Source organism: Leuciscus leuciscus (assembly GCF_965113295.1).
Source record: "Leuciscus leuciscus genome assembly, chromosome: 2".
Taxonomy (NCBI): domain Eukaryota; kingdom Metazoa; phylum Chordata; class Actinopteri; order Cypriniformes; family Leuciscidae; genus Leuciscus; species Leuciscus leuciscus.
The window spans coordinates 25,664,321-25,685,175 of record NC_138726.1 but is presented as its reverse complement, the minus strand read 5'-3'; the positions used below and the strand labels follow the sequence as shown (position 1 = coordinate 25,685,175).

Sequence of the window (20,855 nt, the reverse complement as noted above, 5' to 3'; positions counted from 1 at the left end):
TTGAGCACCTCTCGCTTGTCCTCAGCATTTCGTCCTGCTTCGGCACATTTGTGTGTATGCGCCTCTTTGTTTAGGAGCAAAGCTATTGTAACGTATACCACCAAGATGCAGAAACAGACCCGGTGTTGTTTGGAGCCAGAGTGAAGCTTGAGTCTTTGGTGTTGCTGTGGTATTCAAAGGCTGAGCACTTTGTGCCTGGCTGATAAAGTTTCAAGAACCTCGTATGACCTGTCGCTTATGTTCCTATGGTTGTGTATTCTTATCTTTCTGTCGAGTTACAGCACTTTTATTGATAAAAGCGCCTGGCATGTAAACAGAAGTCACATTGAAAGGTTGACCATAGGAATAGATGACTAATTGGCCTTGGCTCTCACAATGAAAACACAAGCTTGGTTGCTTTCATTGAGGTAAAAACAGATCTGAATTTTGGACACCAGGAAAGCAGGATTTCCTGTAGTTTTGCACATTCTGAGTATAATGTAGATGAAATCACTGCTTACACTTGCTGAGGGACCAGTTAAGTATCAATGCAGTGAATCATTGTCATCATTACAGTTAAGTAACCAATGCAGAGCATTGAAACACTGTGCACAGTTGTGGTTTGTTGTAACAATTTTGTTACATGTGATTTATTTATGAAGGTCATTGTGTTTTAATGGAAAATTACGTGGGTTTTTTTTCTAGTGATAATTTCTCTAAATCTGAACCGTTTTAACAGATCTTTAAATAATATTAGTGTGTTGTCAGTAGACAAATGTGACTTCTTTTTTCCACTTTAACTTTTTTTCAATTTAATATATTGCGAGAGAACGCAAAAGAATTGACTTTTTTTCCCCATCTCATATTTTTTAAGGGCTTTGTAATATTTATATATAATGAAGAGTAGAGCAGGATATTTGTAAATGGTGTGACAATGGCAGTCCATTTGTTGCTGGGTTTGACCTGTGATTAAATTTTGCTTTTGCATTCTGGATGGCTTTAAGATTATGTTGTACCCTGTCAGATTATAAATCTGACATGTAAACTTGAATGATTTGAGAGTGGATTAGAGAGATTTAACTCTTATGAAGTACTGTGCTGCATGTGAAGGAGAAAATCATGGTGAATTTGGTGTGGCTTTAGGCAGGTTTATTAGTTTCACTGAAGGTTTAGGCACTAAACGGTGCTGTGAAGATTTAGGCCGCAAAGCTTCAGGACACTCTGTATCCTTGCTTGGAGTTCATGAACTGATTGTGATTCTCCTGCCATTGTTATTCTCAAGCTTTTAAACACACTCACAATGCTGGTTAATGCCAAACCATACATAAACAGCCTGAGCATGCTAGAGCACCATTCAGAGCACACTGCTTCCTCTGAGACTTTGAAATGCCTCTGTCAAGAAAAGAAGCTCAGAAACAAGCATTACTCCTCTCTGCCCTTCCCTTTCTATCAGTTTCTGCTCTTCAAAGGCCTGACTGCGGGAACTGGGGCATGGAGGGAAAGGGAACGTGTGAATACACAAAAAAAAAGAGTTTAATCACTTTCACCCAATGCAACAGTTTCTCAGCGCTATCCTCGTGTCCTGTAGCTTATCAGTACTAAAATGTCTCACTCCAAGTAAAGGGAAGAGAATATTGCCACAATTAAACCGTTGTAACCTTCTCTGAAGGACACAGACATCATGATAAGCCGCCTCATGTCGAGCCGCAGCTTTTCTGAAGACAAAAACGTTAATATTTACAATTTGAAAAGGTCACTGCTTACTAAACTTTGTCAGTGAATGTTATCTCCTGCAGTTTTGCAAGCATAGAGTATGTTGTCTTATGCTAGGTACATATTAGCGAGGCATCACCTTCTGGCCTCTGTAGTTTAGGGGTGGTGGTGGTGGTGGTGGTGTTGCGTAACAGACGTTTTGGTTTGTTTTGGGGGTGGGTGGTCATGGTTATTTTGGGAGGTATCATAGTTAATGAGTTAAGCATTACTGACCAGTAAGGCCAGCGGGGAGAGAGAGGGAAGGATTCTTAGAGGGGCTTCAGGACTTTGAACTGAAAGCAGAACTGACATAAATCCACCCTGGTCTGCTAATGAGTCACTGTGTTATGAGTTGCTGTGTTAGGGTTGGAATGACTTTACATTAACCCACACACACACACACACACACACACACAAATAGCTGTGTGTTGTCGTCTGGATGTTCACTGAGCATAGGGTTTGCAATTGTAGTTCCACTCCATTAGAGCACAGGTATTTTAGACACTGTCTAAAGAATCTGGTGTCTCTTACCTGTTGCAGGATGTATCTATTATCTTGATCTAAGGTATTTACTTCTGTGAATTCTAAAAAGCACATTAGAAATGTGTAAAACAAATAACGTTGACTACAGTAACAATTTATCAGACTGAACTAATTTGATTGTTTTTCTAGTTAACTAAAACTAAAACCATACAAAACATTTCCATTTCTTGAAATAAAATAAACGTTAACTGAAATAATAAAAATAAATAAAAAAAACTTTAATTTGTTTTGTTTAAGCTAGTTGCCAGGGCAACATTTCTCAAATTTTATTTAGTTTAACTTGATGTACTAAACTAAAACTGAAATAAAAAGTACTAATAAAGAAATGACAAAAACGCACAACAAAATTACTTAAACTTTAACGAAAACGAAAACGGAAAATATAAAAATAAGAACTAATTTAATACTATCTCAGTGGTAGTAAAATAAGGCTAGGATTTGTTTTTTTGTTTAGCTATAATTGAAGTATTGTCTTTGTCCACAGTTGCAAACAGTGGATGGTTAAACCAGTTGGGTGACATTCTCTCATGCATAGCAAACGATCTACCTGCTCATCCAGTTCTGGAACCATCCGTGTTGTGTGTAATCTTTGAGCTGTCATCAACTGGATAAAGAATCCTTCGTTGCATGACAGCTGTCTCGGTTTGTTAGCTGAAACCCCCACAAGGAGTTCTGTGTGTGTCGGTTTAGGTGTCTTTGTCCATGGGTGTCTAAATTGCAGAATGAGTTTGAAATGGCACAATGCATTTACACGTACAGCAGCTCTACAGGACAGTCTCGCTTATTCATAAAAGTTGGCGAAGAAGAACGCCGAGTGCTCTGTAATGTTGGCCGAGCAAAAGCACAAACCAGACAAAGAGGCAGCCACCAACAGAGCACAGCCTAATTAAGGAACTTGTTCACGTTCGGAAACGGCTGCTAAACCCGTAACTCGTCAAAAGGCTTAAGGAATCAGGAAACTGTATATGTGTCTGGTTGAGTCATTGAGAAACTGAAGGAGACATGCTTAGTTGACTCTAAATGGACGGCGCTAATAAATCGTACAGGGCCGTTCAGTTTAACCTCACCTCTGTTGCCTGTGATTCACTGCATTTATATTGGCCCACATCATTTAAGAGGGTGTCAAAGGTCAGAGGCCTGTTGCCCTACACTCACTTTTCCATTAGTCGCATTCAGTTCAAGGAGTTCATTGACTTGATGTGTACTGCAGCTCCTGCACTACAGTCTAAAATGTAACTTTTAAACAGCTTTTATATATACATTTATATATTGGCTAAGGAAGCTGTATTTTGCATAATTTTTTTATATATATTATTTTCCACTATGATTATAGTTATTGTGTTGGTTGCAGCATCATATATGAGATAATTCTCTGTTTTTGTGGGACCGTTTCACCCAGGGACAATGATTTACTGATTGTGATGTTTTTTTTTCTTTTTTTCTTTTCTTTTTTTTCATATTTCATCCTGATGGCTTAATGCAGGAATATTACACATGCACTACCATTCAAATGTTTGGGCTTTGTGTTAATATTTTTATATTAATTATACATTTTATTATAATATATATATATATTCTATATTTTTATATATATATATATATATATATATATATATATATATATATAAATTAATGGTTTTATACAGCAAGAATACATTGAATTGATCAAAGATAATGTAATGTTATATAATATTTATATTCCAAATAAATGCTGTTTTTATAAAAGTGTCCAGAAAAAAATACACCTTGATTTCCATAAAAATATTAAGCAGTACAACTGTTTTTGACATCATAATAAGATTAATAATAGTTTCTTGAGCAGCAAATCAGCATATTACAATGATTTCTGAAGGATCATGTGACACTGAAGACTGGAGTAATGATGCTGAAAATTCAGCTCTGCCATCACAGGAATAAATCAAATATATTCAAATAGAAAACTGATATCTTAGTTGTAATAATATTTTCACAATATTACTGTTTTAACTGTATTTTTCATCAAATAAATGCAGCCTTGGTGAGAATAAGCGACTTCTTTCAAAAACATAAAAAAATCTTACCGAGCCCATGCCGCTACAGGAAGTTCTAGAGAAAAGAAAGCTTAGATAAATATTTATTATTATGACCAAGATATTCTCTTAAGTATACGGTTTGAATAACTTTGAATCATTCACATTTAGTACACCAGCGAGGGTCAGGCTAATGTTCTTGCAGTCTAATTGTGAACCATATAGTGTTGCAGTTTCTAAAAAAGTTGCTGGGTAACTGGCATTTTTATTTAATCCCCCCCAAAAATTTGGAGTGTTAATTTTGGAGCCTGAATGAAACTGTAGGTTTTCAAGATAATTGTGCGTAATGTACGTATATTTAACACTCTCTATCTTTGTATTGTGCTCTTTCTCTAGAACAATGTTACAGCCAATAAGGAGAGGGAGGAAGTGGAGGTAGCAAAGAAGGTGTCCGAGGGCCAGGCAGGCCGTCTGTCTCAGGAGGTGGAGAGACTTCGCAAGAGGGCTCATGAGCTGGAGAACGAAGTGACCAAACTCAACCGCATCATTGATGAAGCCAAGCTGCAGGAGAGCAGGGTGGGGGAGCGAGCTGGCCGCCTGGAGGTACTTTCAATTCTCTCTTTTGAGTGTGAAAAAGAAATGCTTATATTTATACACATTTATACCAATTAGGTTTATATTGCATTCTAATGGTTACATCGACCTGAGGCCGTTTCCCTAGACGAAGATTAAGATTGTCCTGTTGGGAATTCCATCAGCATTGATTCCCTGTTAACTCTTCCCCTTTAGTCTGGGGGAAATGCTTAATCTGTGTCTAGAAAAGCAGACACAGAGAAGTCAAACATCTGTAATGTGTTTGTTTGTTACTAGAAAGAAAAAAGGCAGTTGGAGGAGTCTCTCGCTGAGGTCAGAGAACAGGAAGAGGAAATGACCCGTGCAAATCATGCGCTTACCACTCGCCTAGAGGATGTGCAGGTGAGACCTGGGAAGCCCAACTTTGAGCAGGAGCTGAGATATTAAGAAATCATGTTTGGTTGAGTTGTTATGAATTTGGGGAATTTTAATGTTTTTGAAAGTAGTCTCTTATACTTACCAAGGATGAATTTATTTGATAAATATTGTGTAATATCTGTGTAATATTGTGAAATATTATTACAGTTTAAAATAACTGTTTTCTATTTTAATATATTTTAAAATGTAATTTATTCCTGTGATGCAAAGCTGAATTTTCAGCATCATTACTCCAGTCTTCAGTGTCACATGATCCACCAGAACTCATTCTAATAAGCAGATCTGCTGCTGTAGTATTATTGTCATTATTATTATTTTTATTGTCAATGCTGAAAACATTTCTGCTTCATGTATTTGAAACAGAAATGTATTTTTGTTTCAATGTAAAAGTCTTAGGCCCGGTTTCATAGACAGGGTTTAGATTACGCCAGGATTAGGCCTTAGTTTAATTAGGACATTTAAGTTGCTTTAATAAACATGCCTTAGAAAAAAACATCACTGGTTTGCATCATGAGACAAAACATGGCACTGACATATTTTAAGATGTGTTTGATAATTTTTTTTCTTACATAATAAAAGTATAAACATTTTTCATGATCTCTCTGACCCAAAACTTTGGAAAAGTAGTGTATGAAAGTCTAAATTACATTTACATTTACATTTATTAATTTAGCTGACGCTTTTATCCAAAGCGACTTACAATTGCTATATATGTCAGAGGTCGCACGCCTCTGGAGCAACTAGGGGTTAAGTGTCTTGCTCAGGGAGACATTGGTGTCTCACAGTGGATTCGAACCCGGGTCTCTCACACCAAAGGCATGTGTCTTATCCATTGCGCCACCACCACCCAAATTAGTGGTGAAACAGTAGTATTTCTTCTAAATGTCATTTTTACAACTTTAGAAATGTATGTTTTTTTTCTTTCTTTTTTTCTTTCTTCTTTTTTTGGTCACACAGTGTTAAAATTATCTATCTATAGTTAAAACTAATCAGAGTAGCATTACTGTTTCAATAATTGGCCTAAGGGAAGTCATGCTTTACTTTGTTAATTGATACTTTTCCATCTATAGAGAAACTTGACCAAAATGACTCAAGAGCATCATGAGCTGCAAGAGCGACTGAAGGAGGAGAAGAGTCAGAAAGAGCAGTTTAAAAACACCAAGAATGAGATTGAAGATGAGAGGAGGCTGCTGGACCGAACTGTGGAGAAACTTCAACGGGAGGTGAGAGACTGGACTTTGCCCTGAATGATGATGTGCTTCTTTTTTTTAATAAACTTTTAAACAAGTTTTCATCTTGCTTTCAGTACATGCTTTATTTTGAATTCACTGAGGAACACAAAACCTGAGCTAGTTATACAACTTTAGTGTGATTTGTGTCACTGACACCTAGGGTGAAACTGATGAATTTGAGGAATTGACAAATTTAGTTTTCCTCTGTCCTATTGGTTTTTCAATATCTCTGTCTGTGTAGATGAATGAGATAGTGGAGGCGTCTCAGAGCTCGACTCAGGAGCTGCAGGAGCAGATAGACATGTATAAGGAGAAGAACCGGAGGGAGATGGCAGAGCTGCAGAAACAGCTGAGAGAGGGAGGACTGGAGCTGGAGAAATCCCGTCTTACCGCCAAGACCCTTCAGGAGGAGGTGGGTGGGGGAGGGCGGCTAAAGTTCAGCAAAAACTACCAACCTGAAGCCAAGTCGAAAAAACAAAACAGATCATTTCTAAATTCTGAAATGCACATGTTCAAAAAACTTGACTGGACTAAACCAGCTTGGTCTGAGCCACAACTGCTTAATTAAGGCCCATTCAAACAAAGAACGATAACTATAACCATAACAGAACAATAAATATAACCACACTAATATAGTTATGTTTATTATAATTGTGCACTGCAGTTATGTCTTCTGCCGCTTTAAAAGCTCACTCTCTTTAAAATTGGTGGAATCTTATTGGCTGCCAATGTTTTTAGCATTGTTTAGCTGGAAAAAAATTATTCTGAAAGTGATTTCAATTATATTGTTCATCTGCGTCGTTAACGTTATAGTTTTAGTGTGGGCTTCCCTATTCTTATTGAATTTTAATGATTATTAAAACTTTTATAGTTGTCCTCTATCTTGAACTTTCTTTACATACTCGTATACGTTATAGACCTTGGTGGACCTAATCCCTTAAAAAAACAATACTGTTGTGGTGTTACTGTTGATGATATCAGGCGGTAATTCCATTTTCTGTTGTTACTCAGTGGTTAGCGTTTTCATTTACCAAGATTTTAAAGGAGGAAAGTGCTACAAAATCATGTAAAAATGTCCAAACCCATGGTATTACCATGGTAAATGTCCTCTTATGCAGTTTGTTTACCTTGGAATGCAGATAGGAAAATCCCATTTTACTGGAACGATTATCCAAGCTAAACGTTTATGTCAGTGTTTAAGCCCTTATGCTCAGAGTTTATGGTCTATTTATCCAACAGCACAAAAAAATCATGTAAATATGGGAAGAGTGTCTAGCCAAAGTTAAGTTTGCATTTCTTGAAAACCACGTGTTTCTGAAAAAGCATAACAGTCAGCTGGAGTTATATTTCAATGTAAACTCCGTCAAATGCCGTGTTAAATATTATTTGCATAACTTGTTATTCAGTTACTATCTCAGTCTCTCTGGAGATGAATATCCTCATATCAACTATCTCAGTGTCAAACACCTGGAATGTTCCTTGCCACCATTAATCATCGGCCGACATTCTTTTGGCAGATCAGATTTTTCAGTCACTTCAGTTCCTATTCGCAGTCCCTGTCTTTCAGTTTATATACTCAACAACCCCAAGTGGGACTGACCTTTGACCTCTGCTGTTATGCGCTTTAACCCTGTCAGCACTGTGGCATTTGAGGAATGTTATTGTTTGATATGAGAATCAGGCATTATAGGTCAGCCCTGTGAATGAGGTCCCATGGAACAGTGGGGACCATCCCCCCCCATCTCATTAACACTTTATGAGCTGAGAACAAGAGTGTAAAATGGCCTGCTTTCAGCACTGTAATTCTGTGCTGCTGCCTGTGAAATATCAGTTCATGGGTGGAGAAGGGAAGAGAGCGTCAAGAAGAAAGATACAAAGAAAAGCAAACAGTAAAAAGAAGAAAGGAGTGAGACATCATCCTCTGCACAGCTGTGTGTGAAGGGAGAGAAGGATGCTGTGTTCCCGTGGGGAGTATTGGGTCTGAGCGATGACCTACTGACACCTCATCCTCCCAGAATTCCATCGTACACATGTTCTCCTCTCTGACACACTCTCCTCATACAGATCCTGACCTCACTCCTACAGCTGTTTCCTCTGGAGCGATACACCTCTGCTGCTAGCTTCTATAAAACCAAATCACACACATCAAAATGTGCTATATGCTTCTTACATGCAGTATACACAGTTACTCATTTTAGTCTGCTTCCCTGAGTATTTGTTACCCAGTTTCTTCTTTAAAATCACGTCAAGCTCAAAATAATTTTTTTGTGTACACTTCACATGCGTTTTACTTCACTCTTGACAAAGGCAGCATCTTGTGGCCAAAAATGTAACTGCAACAACAGGACAGCAAAAGGTTGAACTCATGTAAAAGAGAGATATACTGTGCATGTTGCACAGCATGAATATCATGGTTCAAATTAAATTGTAATGATGTGTAGAGGGACTATATATGAAGAGTTCAGATGCAAAAACCTCTAAATGCCATCTGAAATGTTCTTATAGAATGATCATTTTTATCAAGCTCGTATATTTAAATTCAATAATTTCACTTAAATGGCAATGAAGATGACCTATTAATTGTCATTTAAGTGAAATTACTGAACTTAAATACACAAGCTTGATAAAAATGATCATTCTATAAGAAAATTTCAGATGGCATTTAGAGGTTTTTGCATCTGAACTCTTCATATATATATATATATATATAGTCATGGTTGTGATCCATGTTTATATATATATATTTACATGGATCACAACCATGCTGATATAGAGCCATATCACACACTTCTGCTCCTGTGATATATATAAATGATAAATAAATATATTTTATAATATTTTATATTATAAATCCTTCACCACTTACACTGCCGTTCAAAAGTTTTGGGTCAGTAGTTTAGTTTTTTTTAAAGAAATTGATACTTAAATTCAGCAAGGATGCATTAAATTGTACAAAAAAGTTACATAAATAATCAGTAAATAATTTTATAATCTTACAAATATAATATTTCTATTTCAAATAAATTCAGGGTTTTTTTTATTTATATTCATCAAAAAAAAAAAAATCATCAAATAAATGCAGATTTGGTGAGCATAAGATACTTCATTTTAAAAACATAAAAAAATCTTTGTGTATGTCTGTCTATTTATCATTATAAATCCCTCTCCATTTATGTCTTATTTAATTATGCTTTCAGATACCAATAAGAGTGTAACTCTGTCTGATCACATCTTTACCAAATTAAAATCCGCTACGGAATTCTGCACATTTTCTCCCTACATCAGTTCTGGAAATGTTCTGTTCTGTTCACAGCTATCCGAGACTAGAATGTGAATGTGTTTGTGTGTTTCAGCTGGCTCATGTGCAGGAGGATCTACGTCGGTGTCAGAAAGACAGAGATGAAGCGCTGCAGAGAGTGAAGGACCTGGAGCAGAAGGTTTTTGAACTTGAGGTCGAGACCGAGACCAAAGCCCACTCGAACGACAAAACCAGACAAGTCAAAGTCTTGGAGGTGCAGCACTAATAGAGACATATCTTCTTTTTATTGTCATCAGCTTTTTATTGAACCGCTGACTATGTTGTAATGTAAATTTGTTGTAATGTACAAGGTGTTTTTATCTGTCAATAGGACCGTCTGTCTGCGGTAGAGGTTGAGCTGGAGGAGGAGAGACAGAGTGGAGACTTGCTGATGGAGAGAATAGACCGGGGAAGAGAACAGGTGAGATAATAGTGACACTCACATTTGTTGTTAATATTTTACTGTAACAAATAGTGAAATTATTACATTTATGCAACGACACAAACGGATATATGGGAAATATGCAGTGACCAAAACTATCTTTATTTTAGATTTTTATGTCTAAATTACAGCTCTTATCCCAGCTCTTATTTATGAGGTGCATCCTAGGGTCACATGAATGCTGGACACTTGTTGACTACATTTTCCTCACTATTTAAATGGTTTAAAACATTAGTTTCTTATAAAAATTCACTCATAATGTGTTTGTCTAGCAAACTAATGTCAAACGTTTAATCATCAGCCTTTTGATTAAATTGATTTTACTAGTACTATGCACATTAGATGATGTTAAAAAGCTGGCATTTTTGCATTTACCTTAAAATCAACTGTAGAAATGCATGAATACAATTTTGAATAATGCCTGTGCCGCTCATAATGTAGATTGAGATGTTTTCAAGATCTCCTCCTCCATGAGTACTTTATTAAAAGCCACACACACACACACACACACACACACACACACTGTTCAATGCCGGTAAAATACAAGTGATGGAATTAAACTCGAACGCTTGATCCACTGTTTCTTCTTTTTGAAGGGATTCTTCTTTTAAAAGTTGCACTCAAGATTCAGAGTTAATTCACACCAGAGTGAGAGAAAGATGAAGTGGGAGTGAATTGTAAATGGATTTTGCGTAATCGTTCTCTTTGGCAGCCTGCCTCTTGGTGAAAGATTTCAGGCATCAATTAAGAGCTCTCTCTAAAGCTTTACTTTGGCCAAAATATGCAAGAGGCCATGCATCTCAAGTCGGCCAGTGGCAAAGCTTACTCTGAATGCATTTTGTTGAAACATCCAGAATCGCCAAAGCAGAGGTTTAAAGCAAGGGGCCGGAGATAATTCTTCCTTCCTGACCGATGAGGCCGGGAAGGGACATTTTTTGCCAGATGAGTCAAAGATGATACATGTTTCCTAAGAAACAATGACTGTTCTACAATGTCAGTCTTAAAGTGTTGCTTCGTTGCTGGAAGCAAGACAGACTTTTATATGTAGTTGGAAAAGTTCGTTTTTTGAAACGAGCCATTTAATTTCAGGATCATGCATCATTTGGTTGGACCCATGGCTTCTTGAACTTGGACCTTTTCGAACTTTCTTCACAAGTAGCCCAAATTTATCTCCTCGCTTATTGTTTCCAAAAGCTAATCTGGCGCGTTGGTCCGATTGCACCTGTCGCACTACATTTAGACCTCTTAAGAAGTGGCAAATCTAGACCAGGGCTGAAGACGTGATTAATAGATTATGAAGGAGAGGAGCGTGTGAGCTTTTTTTAATTGTCTGGAAATAGAGAATCGAGGCAAACATAATGACACAATAGTGTTACGCTAAGGCCGAGGTGAGTTTGTGTGGAAACAGTAGAGGGCTCTGTGGAGACGGGGTGGGGTGGTGTCAGGATGGGCACACCTGCGTCCATGGCAGCAGGTGCGTGAGCGGCTGTCTAAATGAGAGTAATCTCCCGCTCTTTGCTCACATGCTCTCTAGCTCTCTCCCTCTCTCTCTGTCTGTATCGCTTTCGTGCTTTGATTAGTTTCAGTGTGTTTTCTGCTCTGCTGACGCAGCGCCCTGCAGGGTAGAGCGGCACACGCGGCCCATCCCTCATCCCTGAGCCCCGCTGTCACACGCTAATTGGCATAAAATATCATCCACTCTTAGCGCCTGGCAGCGGACAAAAAGAGCCATCTTCTCTCCATCGATCGATTTCTTTTTCTCCTTTCAATCTTTATCTTTTCTTCCATGTCTGTCTTCACTGTCTTTAGGCAAGTTTTTAACATCTTTTTAATGCATTTAATGCTTTGGAAGACTGGGGTCCATGAGAAATATTGTCTGTTTGGAGAATTTCAGGCATGTGCTTTGTAAATGAATTATAGGAGTATAGAGAAATGTGAACATTCAATTTAGGTAATTTAAAAAAGAAGAAGAGTAAACCGCTGTATATGATGTTATTGCTCCAAGTATTATCCATTATATTTTAACATATCAATTTGAGAAAAAATCCTTTAGAAAGGTAAAAACCCATCATGGTTTCCACAAAAATATTAAGCAGCACAACTGTTTTCAACGTTGATAATAAGAAATGTTTCTTGAGCAGCAAATCATCATATTAGAATGATTTCATGATGAGGTCATGTGACACTGAAGACGGGAGTAAAGGCCCGTTCACACCAAGAACTATAACTATAACTATATTAGCATTCACACCAATGCACAATATCAGGTTTTTTTTCTAAGCGCACGCACTCTTTAAAGCAGGATGTACTCTGATTGGCTTAAATTATTTATCAAAAATTGTTCTGAAGTCATGAAATCGTCATTTCAACGATATTGTTTCTCTCTGCCATTATCGTTATAGTTGTGGTGTGGACTCTGCTATTCTTTTATATTTAGAATGATTTTATCATTATAGTTATCATCTTTAGTGTGAAACGGGCCTTAGTTGTTAGTGAAAATCCAGCTTTGCCATCACAGGAATAAATTACAATTTAAAAATATATTCAAATAGAAGTGTTATTTTAAATTCAAATTGTAATATTATTTCACAATATTTCTATTTTTACTGTATTTTAGACCAAATAAATGCAGTCCTGGTGAGCATAAATAAAAATATAAAAAAATCATACTGACTATAAACTTTTGGACAATAGTGTATCTCCAAATGATTTGTTTTTTAAAATGAATTGTCATATAAATTATCATGAAAATATAAATCTTATGGTCTTTTAGGACTCCTTATTCCAAATGTATGAAGCAAAATGTAAAGAACAGACAAGATGGGAAAATCTTCACAAACAACTGGCATGATTTTAGTTGAAGAGGAGGTTGTTATTGTTGGTGTGTTGCTTTAGGGAGGTTTGCCATTAATGTTTGTTTGGCTGTGTTTGTGTGACAGTTGGAGCAGATGAGGAATGAGCTGATGCAGGAGAGAGCCAGCAGACAGGATGTGGAGTGTGACAAAATCTCCCTGGAGAGACAGGTAAAAACAACCCCGTCTGTCTCTGATCGATGCCTTAAACCACCCGTCATCTGCTCCTGTAGCTCTCGACCTCTGCAAAACAGTAACCTTCTTTACTTATAATTATACATTCCTTTTTCTTTTCTGTGTCAAGAATAAGGATCTGAAGAGCAGGATTGCTTATCTGGAGGGATCTCACAAGCCTAGTAAAGAGGGATTGGTGGTCCAGCTGGAGAACCGCATCCAGGAACTGGAGGAAAGACTGGAAGGAGAGGAGAGGTAAACGAGGCAACTAATGCAACTAGTGTGCTAGACGTCACATCATTGGATTTTTGTAAAATGTCTGTTATTACGTTTAAAAAATGTTTAACTTCATTAAATATTTATTAGGGATCGAGCTAACCTGCAGCTGGCGAATCGTCGGCTTGAGCGTAAAGTGAAGGAGATGATGATGCAAGTAGATGAAGAGCATCATTCACTGCAGGATCAGAAAGATCAGGTCAGCAGCAAACTTTCTTTTTTTTTCCCTTTATTTAACCATGAGATAACCTCACTGAGATTAAAATCTCTTTTACAGGAGTGTCCTGGCCAAGTTAGGTGGCCCAGTTATACAAATACACATATAAGATATCATTAAAAGTACAATCTTAGAAGCATTTGCTAATCACTAAATCTTTTTCTAGTGCATGCATAAGTGTTTCAAAACATCCCTCCACTGAGAGGAACACGTAAAAAAGAGAAAATCTTCTAAGATAACTTTCTTTTTAACCCACCATTGCACATTTTATGAAAGCATTTATTTTTATTTCTAAAGAGTCAATTTTCTTGCATTGATGGATTACTATAATCAACAACTAATTCTGGAAATAATATTCAATGGGGTTTTTTAGGTATGTTGCAACACTGTGCAACAATGTTGAATTGTGATGAATCTGTTGTCAATATTGTACTTTTCTAATGTGGTGTGTATGTGTGTAGTTGAACTTGCGTCTGAAGGCTCTGAAGAGGCAGATGGATGAGGCGGAGGAGGAGATCGACCGCCTGGAACACAACAAGAAGAAACTGCAGAGAGACCTGGAGGAGCAGCAGGAAGCCAACGAACAACTCCAGAGTCAGCTCAAAACACTGCGCAGCGAGATGAGGTAACGATTCAAACCTTACTGAGATGAATGCAGTACTGCTGATCTGGGTTCACTACCACTGATGGAATGGCATCTCACAGTACTGTATGTGCTGTTGAAATCAAGCTATACTCTTCATCTCTCTGTCCAGGTATGACACAATGGCTACGTTCACACTGTCGGTTTATGGAGTTCAAATCTCGAAATGTTCACACAGTAACTTAACAGCAGCATCTTGAATATTGTCTGTATGAACGTGCAGTAGGAGTCAAGTCCGTATTCTCTTGCCAGGCAGTAACCATACAATACACAAAAATTCTGACCCTTATGGTTTTTGATACATATCCACGTCACTGTAAGTTATGTACCGAAACCACGCAGTAGACACGTGTTTGTGCATCGCAAAGCGGCTCTCTCGCACTGTATGACGTGACAGACAAGAATGCGGTTGTTACTCCTGTAAATAACTGAACTGGGTGGAACATAACTGTATCCAGGACTCAAGTACAGGACTGAGTACTGTATTCTGCTGCTGTGTGAACATGGCCTATGTGTAAAAGGATTGGTCCGATAGACGATGCCATGTTTCTTTCTCTATGAAGCCCCTCCTTGTGAAAAGCACAAAGTGCTCTGATTGGTTGCTGGATCTGTGTGTTGTGATTGGTCAACCACTTCCAGTGCGTTTCAGAAATGTCACGCTCCTTACCATAACCGAAAGTTTCAACGCACTACTACTAACTCAATCTGCAAATGCCTTGTGCGGGAATTACGTTAAATTACGAAGTGTGCACGTTCCTGGAAAAAAACCCTCAAACAGTGCTTACCGATAAAGAGAATCACTCCCTTTGGAGTGGACTTTTGTCAATTTTGAAAACCATTTTCATGCTCAAACAGCAACATTACACACTAAAGAATGTTGAAAATGTAAAAAAGCATATAGAAAATTATATTCCTTTCGTCTAACTAAAAATGCGAATTTTTGTTAACCCACAAAGGCGTAAGAACAACTCTGCACCAGTCCTGAACGCCGATGATGATGATGATGAAGACGATGATATCAGCACTGATGGCGAGACCTACTTCAGCTCTTCATCTGGCTACAAGCGCTCCAGCAGCCAGGATGCCTTCATCTCCAATTTCTCTCGGTGAAAACACTACTGGAAACTGAGGAGGAAATATAAAGAAATATGGAAATATGTATTTGTGCTGTTATAAACTCTTTGCCACAATTTCATGTAACCATGAGCCCAATCCCAATGCCTTTTTCCTATGATTATATATTTTTGTTAGATTTTTGTACATGTAATCTTTTATGTGTTCAACCCTATTGGAAACTGTATAGCACTGTATATCTGCGTTAAATACAATGTTTCTCAATTCTGTTCTATTTTTCTTTTCTTTTCTTTTTTTTTCATAACTCTGAAGTTCCACTAAATACACTTGCATAAACAGCCTTTAAATTATGCAAAAAATGCCATTTGTTATTTAACTATCTGGAATATGAAGGACTGACAGATCTTTTTCAAGAAAATTCATATAATACATAGTAAGGGAAGTATGTATGAGGGAATTTTTTTTTTTTTTTTTTTTTTTACATAAAAACAGAGTTATGGCCAAGTTTTTTTTTACTTAATGAACAAGCAGATATGTTATTTTTCTATTCATATGAAGCTGCTTTCATTTCTGTCCATTTTCAATTGATTTTCAATATTATTCCAGACATAAGCAGCTTGAAAATGTGCAGAGGAGCTCTGTTGCAACTGGCTGCACACCAATCTGTACACCTGAAATGTTACATTGTACTGACACATTTATGTTTCCAGGAGTTTTCATTCCTTTCTGAAACACAAAACAGTGTTATGGATCAAATCGTATGAGCCTGTTGTATTATAGAAAACATTTATAACTTGTTTTGCTAAACCTTTATGCCACTCATGGGATGCTGCCATGTACCTGCTCAAATGTGAAAGCATCTGTGTGCCTGTTGTTTCAGAGGTGGAAGAGAAGTCCTTCCTTATGCAAACATTGTATATTACTGTTCTGACAATCACCCTTTGGACACTGTGATGATTTGCACTGTATGTTGAAGTGAACTCGTGTGTCTGGTGCTTAAATGTTGTTAAATGGAACAAAAAGCGTTGTTATTATTAGTCATTAGTGCATCTTTTTTTTTTTTTTTTTTTAAGGTTCCAAAATGAATCCTGCCTCCTACCTCTTTGTAAACATCTACATTTAAAAAACATAAAAAGAAATAAACTCCACAGTTAATCCCATGATGCTCTGATTGTTTTCCATTCCTTGATTTTCTTATTTGTCCATTTGTGTATAGGGTGTATAGTTTAAAATATAAGTAAATTCCCATCAACAGTGTCATTTTTGTGCATAAAATGAGTTTCTGGCCTTGCGTATTCCTTGTCATTCCTCTAGTCCAGAGGTTCTCAACCAGGGGGCCTCTGCAAATTTCAAAGGGGCCCCAATAAGTCTTAAAATAATTTCAGTTGAGTTATTTTGCCATTTTAATTTGTAAAAAAAAAGATGTACAACTGACATTTTTTAAAAGTTATTTCTTTGTTACAGCAGAAGTATTAGAGGTTCGTTTTGTTACAGCAGAAGTATTAGAGGTTCGTATCAGTGTAGATTGAAGGGCCTTGAAATACTGAGAAGTTCAGAAGAACCACTGCTCAAGTCTAGATCCTGGTCCTATCCACATTATTCCTACGCCCCATGACGCTTTGCGCATTGGCTACTGCGAAACCGTAGCCAATGCGACATCTAGTGTATATATCTATACCCGCCCGCGCTCTCAGATCACTTGGACGTGGCTGTGTTCAAGAGGTAAAAACAATATAAATACTGTTCGTTTTCTCACACAAACCGCTCGTTTCGTGTCTTGGGACATCAATGTGTACTTACGATGGGGAATTGTTTAATTTGGACGATGGGGAATTGTTTTAATTTGGACTCTGTGCATGCTCTTTGAGACAGTGACCATCGACCTGCATTATATGACTGACAGACAAGAACGGTTTGACCTAAAAATATCAAAATTGAAACTACTGCGGAAAAAAAGACACCTGCATCTTGGATGCCCTTGAAGTAAGCTAAAACATACCAACATTTGATTTCAAAGTGAACTATCCCTTTAAACCTCTCCATCGAGTTCGGTAATCAACTCTCAGGTCTGTTACCAAGCAACCAACGACGCGCAAAGTCAAACAGCTGCTGTGAAGTAAAACAGAAAAACTTTAGGGATTCAAATAGAGAAACAAAATAAGTGGTTATTTTCATTAAGGGCTTTTGATAAGCTTGGTAGAAAAGGCAAAGCTTAATTATTTTATTTCGTAGGAGTCTGTAATTATTTGTCAGTTTTGTCGTCAAAGTGCAGCACATCATTTGGGTGTTCACAAAGTCTGTCCACCATCAAACATCGCTGTTCTTCATCTTGTATCATTAATAAATGTGATGCCATTCTCAGACAGGGCTATTATTATGTGATTTTTACAGTTGGCTTTCAAATCATTTTAAAACTAGGACACTTTTTTGTGGAGTTAGGATGCTTCTGTAATACCCTTTTCCTATCTGTAGTTAAGATAAGATTATGCACTTAAGAAATGTAATTTTGTAATAGCTTTTGTCCTAAATGAGGTCCTAACTGAAATTGCCATGGTTACCAAACAGATAAGATAAGATTCTAAAGTTAGGAAATTTCTGTAATGCTAATCTGTATTGTTACAGCACAAAACAAACTAATAACCTCCTGATGTGAGAGGAGCATCTTGAGTCTGCTGCGCAGAGATTCTTGGCAAAACCAACACTCATCAAGCCAGGCGGGGCTGTAGTGAAGATCCATTCCTGAAATTCCAAGCCCACTCCTCTCTCTCACACACACACACACACACACACACACACACACACACACACACACACACACACACACACACACACACACACACACACACACACACACACACACACACACACACACACACACACACACACACACACACACACACACACACACAGAGAGTGCTTCTTTCAAAATCTGTGGTAAAGTATTCTTATTTTAGTCAAGAATATTAGAAACACGTTACTTTTTGAACGTTGATTTTTTGGGGGGGCGATTTACAGCTCTCTACTGTCCTCTTCCGGTCAGTTAGCAGTACTGCAGATTTGAAAATGTAAACAAGGTAGGCCACCGAAGTTTTGAATTATTTTGAATAATAAACTAAATGCTTTCAAAGCACTGAAATGTATGATACTGTAAACTGTAAAACCTCTTTTTCTTGTGGCATTGAATTAAAAGTTCACAACCCTGCTGCTCAGACTATGACCTCAGCTACTGGCCATTAATCACAGTATAATTGAGGAACTGATTTGAACAGATTATGATGACACTATCTGGTAGTCAGACAACCTTACAGAATACATACTTGCATAGCTTTCGTGATCATTAGATTCAATCAGATTGCATGCCTTTTAAAATTATACAACAAATGTGAATTGTGCTTTTTCAGAAATCTCACTGCCATTCAAATGTGTTGTTAGGGGTGTATTAAAAAGTTAAAAGTCGATCTGGTCGCTTTTTAAAAGTAACACATTTCCTCAACAAGCCACACAAATTCAAATATAATTTGAGTCTGTTGCTCCAAAAGTAGGCCTACAGAAAAGCATGCATATATACAGTAAGTTTACTTAGTTAGGGCAATGGTTCTCAAACTTTTTGACTTGAGGGCCCCCATTGTCAAACACAATATTGAAAGGCCCCCAATACTGACTGAGATATTTCAGTTACACTTTATTTTACAGTATGCGTACTGGTAAAATAAGGTAACCACAACAATTAGGTTTAGGGGTAGGTTTAGGGTTAGTACCTATTTATAACCCAGTCATTGTGATTGCTAGTATGTGTACATGGGGAGCAGGACTGTACCGATAGACTAGAGATAAACAAGATTAGTTGCTTGACTGAACAGTCATCAAAGAGCCATGTCTGTCCCTAGCGAGAAAGGAAATGTATGATGAGCAGACTAATGAATCCTAATGGTCTGCAGTGACCCCTAACAGACAGGCTCTATTAAGGGCTGGACCATCACCGGTCTGAATGAGATCAGGAAGTGGTTTGTCCGCCAATGCGCCTTTTATATTTCAAACTCATCTATTTACATCTCTTTTTGCTCATTCTGGGGGACGTCCGAGTCTTTATTGTGTCTTGCGAGAGAGTGTAAACAGAGCACAGGACTTTCTCTTGCCTTTCTGTGGTTTTCTATTTTTCCCTCACTCTCATGTTTTCTATTTTCTCACCACATTTATACTTATTTGGCTTTAATGCTTTCTTCTTGAACCATTTTATCGCTTTTGTATTTGCATGCCAACACGTTTTGGTATATTTAACATATTTTGAAATATAATCTATTCCTATGATGGCAAAGCTGAATTTTCAGCATCATTACTCCAGTCTTCAGTGTCACATGATCCTTCAGAAATCATTCTAATATGCTGATTTGATGCTCAAGAAACATTTCTTATTATCATCAATGCTGAGAACAGTTGTGCTGCTTAATATTTGTGTGAATACCATGATACATTTTTTCAGGATTATTTTATGAAAAGAAAGTTCAAACGAACAGCGTTTATTTAAAATATAAATCTTTTGTATAATAAATGTCTTTACTGTTACTTTTGTTCAATTTAATGCATTCATGCTGAATAGAAGTATTAAATTCTTTTTTTTAAATATCATACTGACCCCAATGGTAGTGTTTGTCAAGCTGACTTTGCGTAGGCAGACTCAAAAAAATAATAATCTGCTGTGACAGGACACACAAATGGGACAACAAGTACTTATAAATGTCAAATAACCAGTTCTCAGAGCTCAGTCTTTGTCTCTTGTATGGACATCATCACAGAGTAAGATGTTGTTAGACAGTCAAACTGCTGTAATGACTCACCTGTCAGCCACAGGGGAAGCTGTTGTACGGGTTATGGCAAATAACAACAAGGCAATTATTCCAAGACAGCAGTTGTGCTGGCTAAACAATACACGTTGTTAGTTACAATAACATTCAGGTGCCTTCTTAGATTTGTTGTTTTTAGTTCACTTTTTAATATAATGAATATGTGTTTGAAAGTGAATGTAGTGACATTACATAACATGACTATGTTTAGCTTCTATAATACAGCTCAACCAATCATGTTAAAACCTGGGAACACTACAATAAGGCACTTAGCCATTATTTCAGGTAGGATTAGTCATTTGTGTTGGATTGCAAAAAGGAAAAAAGAAAAAAGTGTGGGCCCGCAAATTGAAATGGGCAAAATGTAATTGTATACAGCTCACCCACCAAACCTAAATGGTGGAATCAACCTCAACATAACAGAACAGACCGGAATTACTCCTAATATTCACATTTAGATCTCAACTCATAAATGTCATGCCTTTTATATGTTTGTATTTGTTGATTGACTT

The 20,855-nt window shown here is 37.3% G+C and overlaps 1 protein-coding gene across 1 annotated transcript in view; it reads left to right on the top strand.

Moving 5' to 3' along the window:
* cgnl1 (cingulin-like 1) overlaps positions 1-16,662 on the top strand; it is a 32,270-nt gene extending 15,608 nt beyond the window's left edge. The window contains exons 9-19 of the mRNA XM_082159454.1: positions 4,680-4,886; positions 5,154-5,258; positions 6,365-6,517; positions 6,768-6,938; positions 9,880-10,038; positions 10,156-10,245; positions 13,206-13,289; positions 13,423-13,547; positions 13,659-13,767; positions 14,247-14,410; positions 15,385-16,662. Coding sequence (XP_082015580.1) covers positions 4,680-4,886; positions 5,154-5,258; positions 6,365-6,517; positions 6,768-6,938; positions 9,880-10,038; positions 10,156-10,245; positions 13,206-13,289; positions 13,423-13,547; positions 13,659-13,767; positions 14,247-14,410; positions 15,385-15,538 — 1,521 coding nt within the window. The 3' untranslated portion in view covers positions 15,539-16,662. The remainder of the gene's footprint in view (positions 1-4,679; positions 4,887-5,153; positions 5,259-6,364; positions 6,518-6,767; positions 6,939-9,879; positions 10,039-10,155; positions 10,246-13,205; positions 13,290-13,422; positions 13,548-13,658; positions 13,768-14,246; positions 14,411-15,384) is intronic.
* The last annotated feature ends 4,193 nt before the right edge of the window (positions 16,663-20,855 follow it).